The 17,107-nt window shown below is 40.5% G+C and overlaps 1 protein-coding gene across 5 annotated transcripts in view; it reads left to right on the forward strand.

The window, feature by feature from the left end:
- Positions 1-17,107, forward strand: part of SYNE3 (spectrin repeat containing nuclear envelope family member 3) — a 65,560-nt gene that overhangs the window by 33,319 nt on the left and 15,134 nt on the right. For 4 of the 5 annotated variants that reach the window (XM_048306341.1, XM_048306340.1, XM_048306338.1 and 1 more), the window contains exons 8-17: positions 1,874-2,021; positions 2,770-2,952; positions 3,206-3,349; positions 4,328-4,462; positions 5,407-5,568; positions 6,290-6,453; positions 7,347-7,473; positions 7,649-7,804; positions 8,436-8,585; positions 9,827-9,865. In XM_048306341.1, the coding sequence (XP_048162298.1) occupies positions 1,874-2,021; positions 2,770-2,952; positions 3,206-3,349; positions 4,328-4,462; positions 5,407-5,568; positions 6,290-6,453; positions 7,347-7,473; positions 7,649-7,804; positions 8,436-8,585; positions 9,827-9,865 (1,408 nt within the window). Of the gene's footprint in view, positions 1-1,873; positions 2,022-2,769; positions 2,953-3,205; positions 3,350-4,327; positions 4,463-5,406; positions 5,569-6,252; positions 6,454-7,346; positions 7,474-7,648; positions 7,805-8,435; positions 8,586-9,826; positions 9,866-17,107 lie in introns of those variants that run through there. The other variant, XM_048306342.1, reaches the window with a different exon arrangement.

The following is a 17,107-nucleotide window of genomic DNA, read 5'->3' on the forward strand; positions in this document are numbered from 1 at the left end:
GAATCTTCTGTCAGACACTGAAGGGATTGTCAGGGGCCTAAGAAAAAAGTGATATGCAGTCCAGTTGTAAGTGATGAGTAGAAAAAAAAGCTTTTGCTAATTACATCCGCCTCCATGTTTCAGTGAAGCTGTAATTTTAGCCATTTGCTAGGAGCTGGAGGCTCCTGGTCATTTTCAAGCAATGATCTTACATCATTAATGTTGTGTATGGTTTGAAGAAAATTAGATTGTTGGCAGCTAATTTGATCTTATTAGCATTTTATAATAATAATTTATGTATTTTGCTTGCCTTTCATGCCAGCAACTAGAAAATCAGGACAGGAGCTGTAGTAGTAAACGGTTCAGAAGAATTATGGCCCTCCCTTGTTGAGTTTGTTGCAATGACTCACCAGCCTTAGCAATTACTTGGCAGACTATTCCCCTTCTCCTGGCAGCTTCTATGCATGTTCCTGTTTTCAACTTGCCTTGGTTTGGAAACTCTGAAAGTTTAGCCTCTCCCCAGACTTCAGTGTTTCCGTTTCCAGGCTGCCTGGAATCAGGAAGTAAAGAAGCTGCAGCAAATTTTGCAAACTAGAAGAAAGGATCATTTTTTTAAGGGGAAAAAAGAAGGTCAGTTCTTTTCCTGTATCCCAGCTTATTACCCTCTGTGCTCAGTATGCTGTCCTGGTGGAAGGGTTATAGGTCATTTTGGGAAAGGATTTCAGTTTAAAAACTAGCAAGTAAACAATGTTGAAAGAGGAGCAAAGAAAGCAGGGGACTTGCCTCTGAGTAGGAAATGGTAGCTGCTCCTTTGCCAGCTTCTCTCCAAAGCTGCTTTGGGAAGTCTGGCAGCTTCACACTGAGCCTGCTGGCAGGGGCAGCAGAGCAAATGGCAGTGGACATGTAAAGTCAGAACTTTCTATTTGCAGAGCTTTTGGCCTCTGCAAACTTGCCTTTATTTAGCTCTGTCACGGCCCAGTGACACAGGTAAGATTGTTGTTTCTGTTTCTCTAGAAAGGCAGTATTTGATCCTGATTGGCATTCCTCTCATCTGTCTGTCTTGTGAGTTTGCAAGATACTGTTCCCCATGAACATAAAGTTTGGGCTGCATTTTGCCATACCAGGCAGGATTCTGCAAACTGGGAAGGTCAGGCAAGCTGAGAAAAACAGGAGGCAGCTGCATGGGGTGTGTCACTGCTGGGCCTTGTCACTCGGCTGTGTTTGGGATAAGCCTTTTTAAGAGAAGCCTGGATGTTCATTGAAAGTTTGCTGATTTAATTTTTTTTTCCAGTAATAGAGCTGTGTATGTATGTGGATACATATACATAAATAGAAAGCTTTTATCAGAATCACCTGTATGTACTAATATAAATTCAAGTGGTTCTGCAAAATTTAAAAGAATTATATCTGAAATAAAAATGTTTTTTTCACTTTTTGTGCTAACATAAGGTTATCAAAGACTTTTTAATGTAATTTTTTAAAGAAACAAAACCTTGTTTTTTACAGGCAACTGCAGTTACATTCTAGACACTCTTGGCTTGTTCTTCTCATCAGTCAGTGAGACTGCTCCAATAATATGATTTGTTAAATCACACTGGTGACAGCAGCCAAGAAGGATCGTATACAAAGGGAGACTTCTGGCTACTAGAAAAGCAAAGTAGTTCCTGATACAACAGACAAATGTGTCCTACAGCATCTAAATAAAGTTTTTTCAGATGTCTCTGACTGACAGAGCAGCTGATGGTATGCAACACCAGGCTCAGACAGGCAAACAGGCTTTTGTGTTGTACATGATTTACACCGAGTATTGTGTTAATTTGTTCCTTGAAGAATAGAATGTTTGGACTTGGATTTCTTCATAATCCTTCTCTTGGTTGTCACTTTATCCTTACAGTGTGAGAGGCAAGACTTCTAAAATGAGCACTGATACAGAAACCCAACTGAAGAGAATCTTCCAAAATCCCCTGCAAAGTTTTGAACAGTGGAAGCCATCGGTCCAGATGCTCCTGGAGACTCCGGAGCCAGAACTGGCTCACATCGAGGTAGCAAAGCTGTTACTAATTTCAGAAATGTGGGTTTGACCAAGCCTGCAGACAGCTGCCAGGCAGCAGCAGCGGGAAGGTCCTGCCAGTGTGGCAGGAAAACCCACAGTAGGGATGGAGGTCTTTACTTAGCTCCAGCTTTAGCACATTGTCTTACTTGCTGCTCCCCATTTGGTTAACTGGAGTTGTCAGCTGAGTAGGCTGCATTAAAATGTTAGATATCTTTAACAATAATGATAATATTGTTTAGCATTAACCCAGATCTCCCTGGATGGGAAATCTGTGGACTCTGTTAAAGAATTTTGTAGTGATGTAGACGTGGGATTAAAATGCATGATTTATGCATGTGCCCAGCAAAGTGTGTTTGTTACTTTTTCATCCCTGTGATCTCCAGAATAAATGTGTCTGTGAACAGGGATGGAATTTATCCTCAGGATGAGCATTCAAGCTGTCCTTTCTGTTGGTTGTTTAGGCCTCTCCTCTGCACAGACAGCTCTTTCCATAGTACAGCTTACTTCTATTTCTGTTCACAAAATGGATGCAGCCCTGGTGCCTCTAACATTATTAGGAAGATTTTTCCTTTAACTGGGCACTGTCCAGGTACCTTCTGTTATCCCTTGTTGGCCCAGCATGCTGTTTTTACCTGAATTTGTCATACTGCTTTGTTTGTGTAATTTGTGTGAGAATAATATGTTTATATGATTATTTTCTTTGGTATGATTTCACTGGAAGAACTTTCTTCCTTTAGGCTGCTCTAGCTGAAAGCTCCCAGTTCAAAGAGATGTTGATGATGTTACAGCTGAAGAAAGATTTGCTAAACAATGTCCTTGGTGAGGAAAAAGCAGAGTCTTTCCTTCAAGAAGCAGCTGAAGCTTCAAAGGAGAGAGAAGTTCTCCACAAAAGTCTGCTGCAAAGCAAGAGCAAACTCCAGGTGAGCTACAAAACCCATATACTGACTTTGCCTGTGATAAAGACAAAGATCAAGTCTTTACTAAGGCAGTTTTTATATATATAAATTCAGTACTAATCCCTTTCTCTAGGCTGATCATACATTCAAATAAATTTGTGGTCTGTTGCATAGTGTAGCTCAGTGTTTGTTCTGAATAAGAAGTGGGTATTGACAAAAGATAATGCCACAGGATATATCTTGAATGCTGGACCTGTTTTCATATTTCTCCATCTAGAATTTGATATTGCAACATAAGAACTTTGATGCTGGTTTTGCACCACTGCAGAAGAAATTATCTGCCATCAAAGCCAAATTAGATCTAGAGAAGGAGCCACGGCCTGATCTCTTGGGTAAAAAGACACAACTCCAGAGACTCCAGGTACATTACAGTATTGTTTGGCCCTGTTATCCTCAGCTAACTGTGATCCTGTTTGTTCATATTTTATTAGCATTGGGAATTCAGTACCTTTCCCCTCAATTGTGTGTTAGATAATTTCATTTGGTCCAGTTTATAGGATGAGTGAATGAAATTAAAGCAATGCAGATGAAGCACTGGCAAACTGAGCTTGAGGGAAGGAAGAAGCAGCTGGAAGCTCTTGGTGGTACCTTCTTCTTGGGCTAGTTTAATTGCTAAAGAAAATGTATCTTGACACTTCCCACTGGGAGTGAAACTGCGCAAATAACCTGAACCAATCTAACTGCCTCCAGCAGAGTTCCCCTTCCTTTTGTATCCTCCTCTTTCTGCTCTTATCCTTGTCACTTAGCTTTGACACATGCTAGATTTACTCCACAGGGTGATTCAGCTGGCCAAGATAAGAAAAAAAAATGAACAGAAAAAGATGATAATTTATTTGGTTAATGTTTTGAACTGGTTCAGCAAAGAGTCCAACATGCAGTAGAGCCTGTTCAAGGCATGCAGTGGGATTACATACCTGGGAGAGGGGAGAGAAGAGCAGGAGGAGAAGGGAGAGGGAATGTGACTGCTGCGGTGAGCTATGATGGTTCAGCTGTACTGTGCCACTTCATCCTCAGTGACCACAGGGATATTTTCACCACAGTTCTTTGCAGTATTTAGCTGGTTATACTATGGCTCCTTTGGCACCTCTCAGTTTATCTGAGCTTATCTCAACTTATCTTCTTTGTTATCTCCCGGTAGCAGGTAAAGTACATCCAACCATGTTTTTAAGAAACATTTACTCCCGGGCATCGAAACAATTCACTTTCTTAATGACAGTGATTGTTGCTGGGACTTTTTGTCCTCACACTGTCAAATGAAGCTACCTTTGGTGTATGTTTTCTGAAAATCCATGCCATACCTAGCACACTACCCGTACAGAATCTGTCTTTTCATCTGCAGATGATCCAAGATGACTTGGCAGAGCTTGCAATTCACATGGAGGAGGTAGAGAAGCTTGTTCAGTCAAATACCACACACAGGCATGAAATGAACCAACTTTCATCTGACTCTCAGGCCCTGAAGAGTTCACTGGAGGTAACATAACAAAGTTTTTAGTTGCCTGGGGAGTTGTCAGTTGCCTCTATTTAAAAATATTTTAAAAAATCTTTGGGCATATGACATTACATGCTTTGAGTGACAGATATTTTCATTTCAGGGGAAGAAGGCACTGAATTCTTATGACTTTGATAACTCTTCCAGGATTCTCTGATTATCTCTGATGTGATTTCCCTTGGTGATAGAATACCATCCACACAGATTTTATGTCTATATAAACAATTTCTGGAGTGGGCCTGAGATTTCTGACCAAAAGAACTCATATTATCATGGTCGTGCTTGCACTTCACAGATTACTTGGATAGGGGTTTTGTACCAAAGTGTTTGGGGTTTTCATGGCTTTGGGTCCTACAAGTTAATGAGAGAAAAGTGCTGCAATTGCATAAATACTTGTTTTGTCCTGAGGCATTTTGTAGCTTGCAAACATACCTATAAAATGACCTCCAAAGCAATCTCAGAAGAAGAGCTCATAAAGTTACTTTAGTTATGCAGTTCACTATAAAACTATGTGTGTTAAAGTGTTACCTGAACATGCACTGTGGAATTCTAGTTTCGATCTCCATCATCCCATTTATCACTGAACTGGACTTTTGCCAAACAAGTCTGTACAATCTTTTCTGATTCAGGGAGCGTAAGATGTATTTGATATTGACTGGGGTACAAAAGCCCAAGACGTGTATTCTCTATTCCCTTTCAGCTAAGAAAGGGAGCTGTTCTAGTCTTAATACCCCCCCGTGTGGTTGAATACAGGCCTGCAGAAGCTTGGAGGTGTTTTCCACATCACTGATGCTAAAAGGATAGGTTTTTTGTCTCTCATTAACAGCTGCTTTTTTCCTTTTTGCCCATGAGGTTCTGTACCCATCCAGTAAAGAAAGTGCTTTTTTGTCTGTCTTTAGTTGCTGACATATTTTTATCATTTGTAGATGATGATACAGCAGAGTGAAGACCACGTTCAGAAGCACTGGGCATATAATGACAAACTGTCTGACCTCCAGCAGTGGATCTCAGTAACCAGGGAGAAGATTGACTCCTACCAGGATGCTGATGGAGAGCAGAACACTGAGGGCAGGCTGGAAGACCTGGAGGTGGGAAAAGCATCTTAGTTTAAGATGTTAATTATTTACTTTGCAGCATTCAGACTTTAAGAGTGGGGGTTTCTAGTGAGAATTTCCTGATTTGGGAGAGTAATGATGGTGTGTTTCTCCTTCAATAACTGTTGGTTGCTGTTGCCTTGCTGCTTTGCCCTGTGCTGTGGGATGTGGGGCCACGTAACAGACAAGAGTGGTGAAAAATGACTAAGAAGTTGAGATGGATTAAGTGTTATCCAGGGATAGGTGGTCTGTTCCTGTCAGGGTGATCTCTCTGGACAATACCTGCCTTTGCCTGTCTATACTCATCAATACATTGAAGATTCCTGCCATGTTAGCTAGCCTTACACTCTGTTGAACTGAGCTGTTCCCAAAGCTGCCAGCTTTTCCCTGGGTAGCAGTACTTTGCATGCTAAATTCACCCTGTAGGTTACTTCAGCTGGCAGCTGTTGCCTTCCTATGGGAGACCAAAATCTTTCATGGGAAGGCTACAGAAGGAGGTGCGTTGACAGCTTGCACCCTTTAAGTTTTGCCATCAGCTCTTTGACCTATGTTGGCTCTTTGGAAGAATCCACAGCCTATTTTTTTCCCGCTAGGTGTGTTCTAGCTAGTGCCAACAGAACCAGCATAGTCCTGGACTGAGCATGGCCTTCAGTCTGACATAGCCTCTGCTTTACCCAGGACACCTAGGAGTAATTGTAAGGGCTGTGCGTTTCAGAGATGGCTAGCTGAGTTTCCAGATAAGGAGATCCAACTGCACCTTGTGGAAGCTCATGGCCAGCTGGTCATGGAGAATTCTTCTCCAGAAGAGACTGCCCATGTCCAGGCAGAGCTGGATCAGCTGAAGGAGTCATGGAAGTCACTGAAGGAGATGGCAACTAGGTAAGTGTTCATGTAGGTCTTCCTCATGTCCCTTCAAGGGGAGTCTTTTACTGCAATAAGAACAGACACATTTGAGGCTTTATGCTCTGTGCTATGAAAGTGAACAGCCATACCACAATGCTAGAAGCAAGATGGGATTTTATTTAATTGTTTATAAGCTGAAAATCATTATTTTCAAGGAAACCTTTTTAAGACTCTGCACCAATGCCTGTCAATCTTACTTTACCTCATGTTGGAGCAGGCAGTGTCTTATGACCTGGCTCACTCTTGTACTGCCAGTTTTTGTCAGAAGAAATTTGGCATAGACTGGGTGACTTGTGCTGTTCTGTCTCACCTTCCTGTTCTCCTTGGAGATGCCTCCAAGGAGGGTATATCTGCAATGGGATTTCTGCCTTTTGCAAACCTGCGAAAGTATAAGCAGAGCTAAAAATCTTCTCTTTAGCTAGGGAATGAAGACTTAATTTATTTTGCCTCTGCTGTGTAGTGTCGAATGCTGCTCATATTTGCCAGTCTGTATTAATATTTAATGATGTGCTGCATATATGATTGTATTAATACATAGTGTCAGAATAGGCACAAAAATTAAATTACAAAATCAAGGAAGGCTTGATTGTACTGCCTCCTGGAACCAGAAAGGAAGGTATATTGCCAAGGTAATATTTTTATTCCCCTAAATAAAAGAAAACAAAATACTTGGAAATGTTAGAACTAGAGTCCTGGTGCAGCTTTGAGACACAGTTGGGAATAACTTTAATAGTAATAGTGTTATTAGTAGTAATAATAATAATATTATAATAACAACAATAGTGCTGTTTCCCCAGTGCTGTCCCCCACAGACCCAGTCAAAATGTGGATGTCTGCTGCACTGATGTCTCTGGTTTTGTGTTTTCAAGCCTCCTCAAAAAGTGGCAGTTAAATAGACCAGTGGCTGATAAGAAGAAGAAAAGAGCATTTGTGGACAGCAGATGGATGTCTAGACCTGCTTTCCGCCTTTTTGATGTAGAGCCCAACCATAAGCAGGTGAGATGGGAACTCTGTGTCTGCCTTCATATCAGCTTCACAAGAACAATTTCATTGCCTTCATCTGATATTGCAGGTTACAAAGTTGGAGGTTAAGATCTTGCAATCAGGCCTTCAGAGGAAACATCTGACATAACAGTAAGAGCTTTTTTGTCCCTGTTGTTCTCTGTCCCAGGAGAAGATGAAAGAAGGGCAAAGTACAAGCAGCCACTTGAAGCTCCTACATGACTTTGAAGAGTGGCTACAAGGAGAAAACACCAAACTGACCAAAGTTCTTGCTGGGACTCCATCTTCCACAGAGGAAATTAAGGCACACCAGAGCAAACTTGAGGTTAGTTTTCAGGGGGTGAATGGAGATACTAATACCGCAATAAGTGCAAATTCTTTCTGAATTAAAAAAAACCCAAACAGCAACAATAAAACACAAACCCACTCCACCAACTAACCAATATCTCACCACCCCAAAAAAACAAAAAAAAAAATCCCCAAAGAACAAACAGACAAAAAATTCAAACACTATGCTCTTTGCTTTAGGAGACTCTAGAGTAGCTGAAGCTCAGGAATTTAGGACAAATTTCATCCTTTCTGCTAAGAAGCCCAGAGCCAGAGTGGTAGAAGGGAAGGGAGCACCTGGCATCTAGTTGTTGGGCTGGACATTTCCAGTATGGTATGGCAAAGGTATTCATTAAAAGAAGCTGATTAAAATCAGTGTCTGGTATTTGGTCTCACTCTTCCTGTTGAGTATAGCCAAATGCTGTGGCATTGGATGCTGTTAGAAATTAAATACAGAAATATCTAAGTCTATAGAAGTCCTGCAGGTGAGTTTTATATCCTTTCAAGCCAAAAAAGCAGTATCAAAAATAAATGTGCTATTCCATAACCACTGTTATTTCAAATGCTAATTTAAAAAGTGGGGCCTTCCTGAATCCTGAGTTGCTGCTGACCCTTGTCTTTGCCTGTAGGAGCTGCAGTCTCATGTGCCTGATGGTCAGCGTCTCTTTGAGGACCTCCTTCATCTTCATCCTGTCATTGGTAACTCTGAGGAGCTGGAGGACCTGCGCTACCGATGGATGCTCTACAAATCTAAACTGAGAGAGTCCATGAGTTCTCCGGTAGGTGACAACACACAGTCCCCAGCTGCTGAGCTCTGTCATTGCACTCTCAGGTTGCTTCTCATTGCTGGGCTTAATCCAACTGTGTAGGTGTGTGTGCTTAATGAAGAGTTGTGGGCTTTTCCCTTGGTAAGCTATGCTCAAAATATTTCCTGAAATGGAAGGTTCAAACCCCAATGACAACTGGCAAAGAGGCAGGCAGCTGGGGACTGAGAGGTGTTTGTGTGTGTGAATAGTTCGGATAAATGCCTGGTTCTGGGCACATGGATTTATGGTTTTTGCCCTTTCTCCACACAACATTCTCCATAGAGTTATTTTTTGACTGTTCCTGCAGTAAGAATATGTTCACTGTTCATTATTTGTGTCTCCTGCTGTGGGACAGAATAGTCAGTGACTGAACTGATTCAAAGTAACTGTGCACAGAAGGACCTAGTCACTTTTGAAACTGTCTTTATAGGCTAATGATTTGGAATGAAATAAAGGGGAGGCATTTTAATGCAACAACCAAATTATTAAAGAAGTTACTGGGTTGTTATATGTAAGGCATGCTAAGGATGGCATCATTACATATAAAGTATTCCAGGGCATGCTGAAGCTTTTCCCATGTTCTTAGCATAAACATATATAATTATTAATTAATATTTTTCTAGCTTAACTACTCACATTATCTGAGCAACTCCAAGATACCATAATCAAAGGACTAGAATTTACAGGTTTGCGTTTGGTACTTTCTGTATGCGAGTGCTTTCAAAGGTATCTGAACTTGAACACCTACAATTTGAGGCATTTTAAAATTTTCTGTATTGGGAAATGTTGACTTGAAATCCAAAGCTTATTTAGAACATGAATCTTTTAAAATGCATGGAAGGTAAGCATGACCTCTGTTAATAAAGAGCATATTTCTATGTTTGCCATTGATTGTAATGACTCATGCTTTGTTAACCAAAACTTTCTGTAGGCATTAGTATAGTCAGTAGGTGTCAGTAAAGTCAAAGCTATGGCTGGGAGAACTACTCATCTGATTCAAATAGTCAAGAACCTAAAAACATGTCATCTTTCTGCCTAATGTTTGTTAAAAAGCTCATTAAAAAAATCTCCTGCTGGTTCATTCTGTGCAGGTGACCATGAATTGAAAGAGACATCCCCTGTGTGGTGAATACTCATTTATAGGCTCCTCTGGGATGTTAACTTCATGCCTTTTTTTTTTTTTTTTTTTTAAATTTTTTTTTTCTTTTAAACAGAGTGCTGGATCTTTGGAGGAACCAGACAGATTCAGAAAGGTATGACAGTTTCTTCTTATTAAAATGTTTGACCAGACATTTTGCAGAAGATTATTTTAAACTTTTCTAAAGATTCTTGAAATTAATTTGCATATTAAGAGCCACTCTTAAGGAAGTTGTTGATTTTCTCCGGATTTTTAAAAGGAAAAATATTAGATAGTTTTTACTCTTGAGCTAGGCTTACTGTATCTCTAGAAGCTAAATATCCATCTCCTGGGAGAGGAGGGGAACTCAGTTTTTGTATATCTACATGCTATATAAACTTAATTAATTTTTCAAAAGAGACTAAGGAAGAGCCAGAATATCTCTGTAAAGGATTTAGTGGTTAAGTGCCTAAAATAATTTTGAAAATGGGACTTCTAATTCTTTAGACACTTCTGAAAAAAAGTGCTTTGGATCAATCAGCCCATCTTCTTTCTGATGCAGAAAGCCAGAGAAAGTCAAGAGATTTGTCTAATGTTATTAGACTAAATCCTTATTCTAAGCAGCAGAATTCCTCCTGTGATGGATTTTCTTTTTGAAGTGATGACATAAGAAACAGAAGCAGTACAGGAGATGATAAGGAGAAGCTAAAAGAAAACAAAATACTGACAGTTTCTTATTAAACCAAGCAGCACTTCTGATCCTATTTTCACAAAGCCAGCAAATTTTTCTGTCGCAATTTGCTTTGTTTATAGAAGCTCTTCTACTTTGTACTGTCGTCTCACTTTCCATTTGTTTTGAGAAGGAACAGAATAAGGCTTTATTTGCCCAACACAAAAGAGACTGGATGAATAATCTGTTGCAGGATCATAATCACGTAGTCATTTTAAGATAAATCAAACCCTTGATTTCTCCTGTTGCAACACCTCTGTACAAGAGACCAATATTTAAAGGGGGCAGTACAGTGCACTTCAAGCATGGCCAGAAATCAAGGCTTTCCTCATTCTGATGAGATATTCCTCTAATACTCATATGTGGAGTAGCAGCTCCAGTATTTATACCCAGAAAAATACTGACCAATTTTAAGGCAGTTTTCACACTTTTCTCAATAGTTTTGGCTGCAGTTCAGCCTTCCTGAAAACCCCCAAAGACTTTCTGTTCTTGCCTGTCTGGCTCAGCATTAATTGTTTCATCCAGTAAGGTCACCAGAATTTTTAAGGCTGGAAAAACAGCATGACATTTTAATACTTGGTGTAGAGGCAGCCAAACATTTAGTAGTGCTGCTTTTCCCTAGAAGAGGCTCAAAGGGATATTCCAGAAGACTGTCCAAGGCAGTCTCTGGTTTCATGTTGTTTGGTTGGGTCAAGTTGTTTGTAGGGAAAAAAAACCCAAAAGCTTTAGGCATAAGCATGTCTCCACTACAGTTAGATGCCATTTTTAATTCATCTGCCTCACCTGCCTTGGGGTACATGATATTTATTCACCCTTAAATTCTCCAAATTAGACTAAAGTCTTCAGTTAATTTTCAAAGATACTGGCTTAACATAACAGCACGCAGCAAACATTTGTCAATTAGGCCTACAGCAAGAGCACAAAAAAAACCTCACTCTGTGAGTTTTTAATAGCTACTGAACACAAACAAAGAGAAACAGCTCAGGGTGGAAAGGAATGAAGAACTGAAATACCTCATAAGCATGAGGGAAATGGCTCCCATTGCACTAACAAGTGATTTGCAGTTTCCCTTCAGCCAGTACAGATGTTGCTGTAATTTACACCCTGCTCACTTCAGTGAGATTTCGCTGACCTCAGGGCTTTCATTCTCTGTTTAAACAGTATCTCTACAACAAGAATCCAAGTGCTGTAAGCAGCAGTGTCTTTTTTTTTCATTCAGGTTTTATCAGGATGTAAGCCAGTGTTGCCACAAGATTTTTGAGCACCACTTAAGAGAGCCAGAAAATAATGTTTATCCCTTTTGGGTGTATCACTGTTTGGACTAAGAAAAGAGGAAAACCAGGCCAACTGCAGAATTCTAGTCTATGCAGTTTACTTTAAATTCAGATTTAACACATAAAATGTGGCTAGAAATGAAAGAAAGATTAAGCAAAATATTTTTGTATGCATGAATATTTTTTCAAAGCTGTGGTAAAGGAAGCCAACTACCTTGAAGAGATCAGCTGATCTGAGGAGTTAGGATCTGCAGGAAATGCAAATGACCGCATCACTGTGCTTGCAACAACCAGTGAGTTTGCATAAAATAGGATCAGGTTATCTCTGATTTGTCAGCTCCTTCATGCTCTTGAGTCACACAAAATCAGCAGAAGTTGCAGAAGTTGAGGTATTTTTGGACTGATCTCTGCTTTTTGCAGCACAAGGTCCCTAGTGACTCTCCTTGTCTCTCCCGTTTGAGCTGTGAATATTTTGCAGCAGCAGCAGATCAGCAGGGAGAAGGGGAAGGTCCAGCTGCAACCATTCTCATTCCATTGCCTTCTGATTTTATTCCATTTCTAGCCTACATGGCCAAATGCTGGGCAGAATAGAGCCTGCTCCATTCACAGGAATGTGCGTTTTTTTCTGGTCATTCGTCCATTGCTGAGGACATGCCCCTGCCACTTGGTGCCCTTAGGAGCAGAACAGCCTAATGATTGTGATGTGAGCGACTTCTTGTTGATTAACAAAAAACAGTTGCAGGAAATTGCACTGGCTGCAGCAAATTTTTAGCAGGTGCCAGTGACAGCCAATGTAGAGGGATATTTCTGCAGGGTACCTAGCACACTCAAGAACATAATCAAGCAAGTGCTCAATAATAACTATGATAAATGTTACTTTCAAAGGTTGGCTCCCAGCTACCTGAAAATATTCCATGAGTATTCTTAGCATAAATACGAAGTCGAAGCCTCATTATTTACAGGTCTAGGTAGCGCTGTTTGATTTATTTTCTCAAGTGCTCAGAGTAATTACACTTCCTTGCTAAACAAACAATCAGGCTTTATTGTTTGTACAAACAAAATAATTAGAATTCATTACATCAGTGGTCAGCTAATTGCTTCCTTTGAGATTCTGCTGAGAGTAATCTCCTGTAACATGCAGGCAGAAGGAACACGTAATTTAATCTTATTTAGAGACACCATTGATCTGGAGTCAATCAAATTAATGCAGTCATTCAGGAAACTGCAAAGCAAGAGCTGCCACAGCTTGCCAGGAAGAAAACAGTAATGTAGTCTGCTCTGCCTAAGTGCAGATATGATGGGAGTTCCTCATGGCAGAAAAGCACAGCATTGTGTGTTAGTGGTGCCTCTTTATTAAAAGTGTGTGGCCCGTTTGTTTTCCTCAAGTTCTGCTAGGTGTTACCCACTTGAAATCTTCTGTACAATTACAGTCCTAGTAAAATGAAAAAGACTTATTAAAAAGGTACCTTTTCCTCAGTTTTCAATACCCCTTTTATACATAAAGATAATAGCTCTCCATTATATTTTTTCATCACTCTGCCTATAAGCCTGAGCTTACCAGGCTTATACCTGGTATAAGCCATTACTTATAAGGTATAAGTACAAGCCTGGAATTATACCATGACTCAAACACAAGATGAAGGGCATCTTAGCATTAAAAATTAGTAGATAGACTTATTTTCTCCCAATAGTGATGTTTGCTCAGAAAGGAAACCTAGTCAAAAAAAACCCCAAAAAAATCCCACCTCCAGAAAAATCCTGACTGCCCATTCCTAACTCAGAACCACTGTTAAATACGCTGAGCCAGGCAGCAGCATCCCCTTCCTTTTCCAGCAGGCTCACTTTGTGTTACTGCACCTGTGAGACTCCCTGCGTGTCTGCTCTTATTTCTGTAGGTTTCATTTGAGGACATCTACAGTGCCCTCAAATGTTAGAAATCTGGGGCTCTTTGTTTGTTGTTTATCTGGTCCTGCCACACCTGTGCCCTGCCAATGCTCTCTGCCTACAGTAGTGCTCGTGCAAGAAGGTGACATCCTGCTTCCCAGGACACCTGGTTCTTACATTCTTTTCATGCTCCTGTGGTATTAGTCAGGCATGTGGTCGGTGCTACCTGCTTTATGTGAAGAGATGATCCTTTAGCTGCCTGCCATGTTGTGAGGTATTTGCAGATTTTCACCAAGAAGACAGCCTAGAATGATTTTCTTAGTAGATATAATTTTATATCCTAACTGAAAGGTAAAGAGAGAGAAAAAGATTTGTTGAGCAATAGCAGAATGCAACCAGTTTTCAGTATATGTCTGAAAAAATGTTTTTAACACAACTGTAAAAGATACTGTAAGAAAAGCTCTTCTAGTCATTACGTCTAATTTTATACCTATTATTTCTTTAAAAGTAAGCCATCACATTTTTAATTATCTAAATAAAATGCAAATAATATTCAAATTATGTATAGTGACTGCTGAAGTTTAAGAAAAGCTTGATCTTGACTTGAGAGAAGTCACTGGCAGAGGAGCTGGAAACATACATTGTTGACATGATAAACCATCTTTTGATGTCAGTAACTTCTTCTACAAGTTCCAGGACGTTCTTTCTTTCAGTTTTTACTCTTACTATGCTTATTTTAATTAGTTTATTTCAACTTGTAAGGATGAGTGGAAGATGGAAATTGGGAAAAGTTGCTTTACTTGTCTGCCTTCCTGAATAATTATAGAAGGCTGAAGTCTTTTTCTGCTTGCTTGCGTCTGGAGAATTATAGAAATCAGTGCTACTTTAACAGGTCAGGCTGTAGCTCTTGTCCTGCGATGTGCTTCTCCTAGAAACATGTCATGCTGTATATGCACACAGAAGCTAACCTTTTTAAATCCATTTGTGTCCCAGTAGCATACGGCACAGTGCTTAGTTCTAAGTGACTTTGCAGCAGAAATTCTGAAATATCCATCATATGTGGCTGCTGAAACCTCAGATACAAACTGCTGGCTCTTCCTTGTTTTCTGTTTCTTGTAAGTGAAACCTCCATCAAAGATTCTAGATTATCCCCCAGCCATCTTGAGGTACTCCAGAATCTTCCCTAAGGAAGAAAACAGTATTTAATTTGCCTGTGTACTTACCTATTTACATGCATATGTTTATGCACTTCAGAATTGAAAGGAACATTAAGGTTGCAAAGTCAAGCAATCTGAAGATGGAAAATGTCAGAGCTAAAATTGCTTGTATGACTGCAGTTAACCTCTCTTCAGCATTGTGGTTCATTCTGGTAGTTCTTTATGCAAAGGAGAATGATAAGTACAGGACTCAATGGGGTCCCAGGCCCTCCTTACTCATTCCTCACTGCTGATTGCCTACCCTGGGCAGTGTTTGCTTTTAGGAAAATACAGTTCTGAGCCCAGTGTCTCACTGTCCTTTTGCGGAGGCCACATAACCTCTGATCAATAGAGGCTGATCTTAGTTCCTGCTGTAGTTTATGGGATTGTGCGTTGCCCAAGAGCATGTTGAATACTCAGTTCTGTGGTGACAGTAGTATCCAACTCCCCTAAATTATTTCCCTCTTGAAAAGACCAGCTGTGATTTGCAATGTGTTGTTTATCTTGGAGAGGGACACTCATGGCTCCTGATGAGAACTGATGAGAAGCCCAGCTCCAAACTATCTCACATTGAGGTAAAAAACCAATCTGCTTTGGTTTGAGAGAGCAGCCCATGATCCCCCTGGAACTGAATTCTTCTTCTTGTCAATAACCTGCCTCTGTGAGTGACAGCTGAAGAAGTACACAGTGAGATCTCAAGTGGCAGAAACATGGGGCCTCTCAGAGGCAAAATACCACTGATAAGGCAGCTGCTTCACCAAAACAAGTGGTGGTGCTTAATACTCCTATCTGGGCATACTCCTATGCAGGATGAAAGGAATGTATGGCAAGCTGTTGTTTCAGCCTTCCTGGCAGCTCTGTTTATTCTCAGAGGAATAAGGAAGTGCTAGAATCCATACCTATGTAGGTGATCCTTTCCCAGGCTTATCTGTTCTTCTTGTTAGGAAGTTCTTCCTCTGTCCCTATTGCTATAGTTTAAGCCCAATATGTTGTGACTTACCCACTGTGGAGGTAGGCCTGGATTCATCCTGCCTGGGCTTGTAACTTAGGGTTTCACATCATCATGAATTTTGCAGAGAGTGTAGATGATGGTTGACTCTCCATCTCTTCTTGTAGAATGAACTAGGAGCTAGGTTCAAAGCTAACACAAGGGACGTGTTCTTCATGCCAGCTGGAACTCCTTGCTGAAGAGTATTGAGGACTCAGTATAGTTTGTGTAGGTTCGAGGGGAAACTGGACAAGTATCTGGAAGAAAGATACTGAATGTTAAACAGATGAACAAGCTCCATCAGGCTCAGAAAACTGCCTGAACTGAAAGTAGCTGAAGGGTGAGAATATTAAGGAGAAATTACTTATGCTTGCCTTAATACCTGTGCATCTGTGCCAACTGCTGTAGAATAGAGGAAACTTGGGCTGGGTACAGTCCTGGCACAAAGTGGAATGGCTGCTGGTGTCTGTGTGTAGTGTCTGTAGGACACTAAGTCTTTGGTCGCTTTACCTCTGGGGAGAGCAGGAGTTTTCAGGCAGCAGTGCATTTCTCAGGAAATACTCTGAGGTAAGAGGAATAAATCCAGACTAAATATTTTTTCTCTGCTGGATCACTGATTCAGTGGTGCAGGTATGATTTTTGTCAGGCACGCTGGTGACATACAAGCAGCAGCAAAACCCCACTAATGAGTCTGGTCTAAGATGCTATATTGCTCTGCTCTTTCAAATAGCTAGATTAACTGTGTGTTTTCTTATATCCTGGAATGTGGTCAATAGCAAACCGGGGGGGCACTGATTTTTGGTAAAACACTTCAGCAACTTACACAGGAATATTATGCAGCAAGTTCTAAAGTGCTTTTCTGCTGTTTCCCATCCAAGTGATTTTTCATGGTGTGTTTGGTAAGGAGTTATTAACTGCAAACAGATTTAAGTTCTGAGGACTCCCTAGATCTGAACCGATGCTTGTCATTCAAACGCCCCAACATGAATCAAGTACAAATGTGAATGTTCACAGCCAGTGCAGTTCATTTGGAACAAGCATGCATTTAGCATTACACAAAACACAGCGGTCCACCCCTTGACAGTCCTTGCTTGTCCTGGTATTTTGAGGGAGAAGGGGGAGGACATTTATTCTTGATGGTGAACTTTAAAAGTATATTTTCTTTTTAAATGCCAACCTATTCCTTTTCCATGTGTGTTTCAAAAATGTCTCTGACACTTTGGCTCAATACCTAGGTATTCCAGCTGTTATTCTAAGATGGTGGAAATTAAAATTCTGTTGACTTCACTGGAGCTTTGCCAGTTTT

The sequence above is a fragment of the Corvus hawaiiensis genome, chromosome 6, assembly GCF_020740725.1.
Source record: "Corvus hawaiiensis isolate bCorHaw1 chromosome 6, bCorHaw1.pri.cur, whole genome shotgun sequence".
Lineage (NCBI taxonomy): Eukaryota > Metazoa > Chordata > Aves > Passeriformes > Corvidae > Corvus > Corvus hawaiiensis.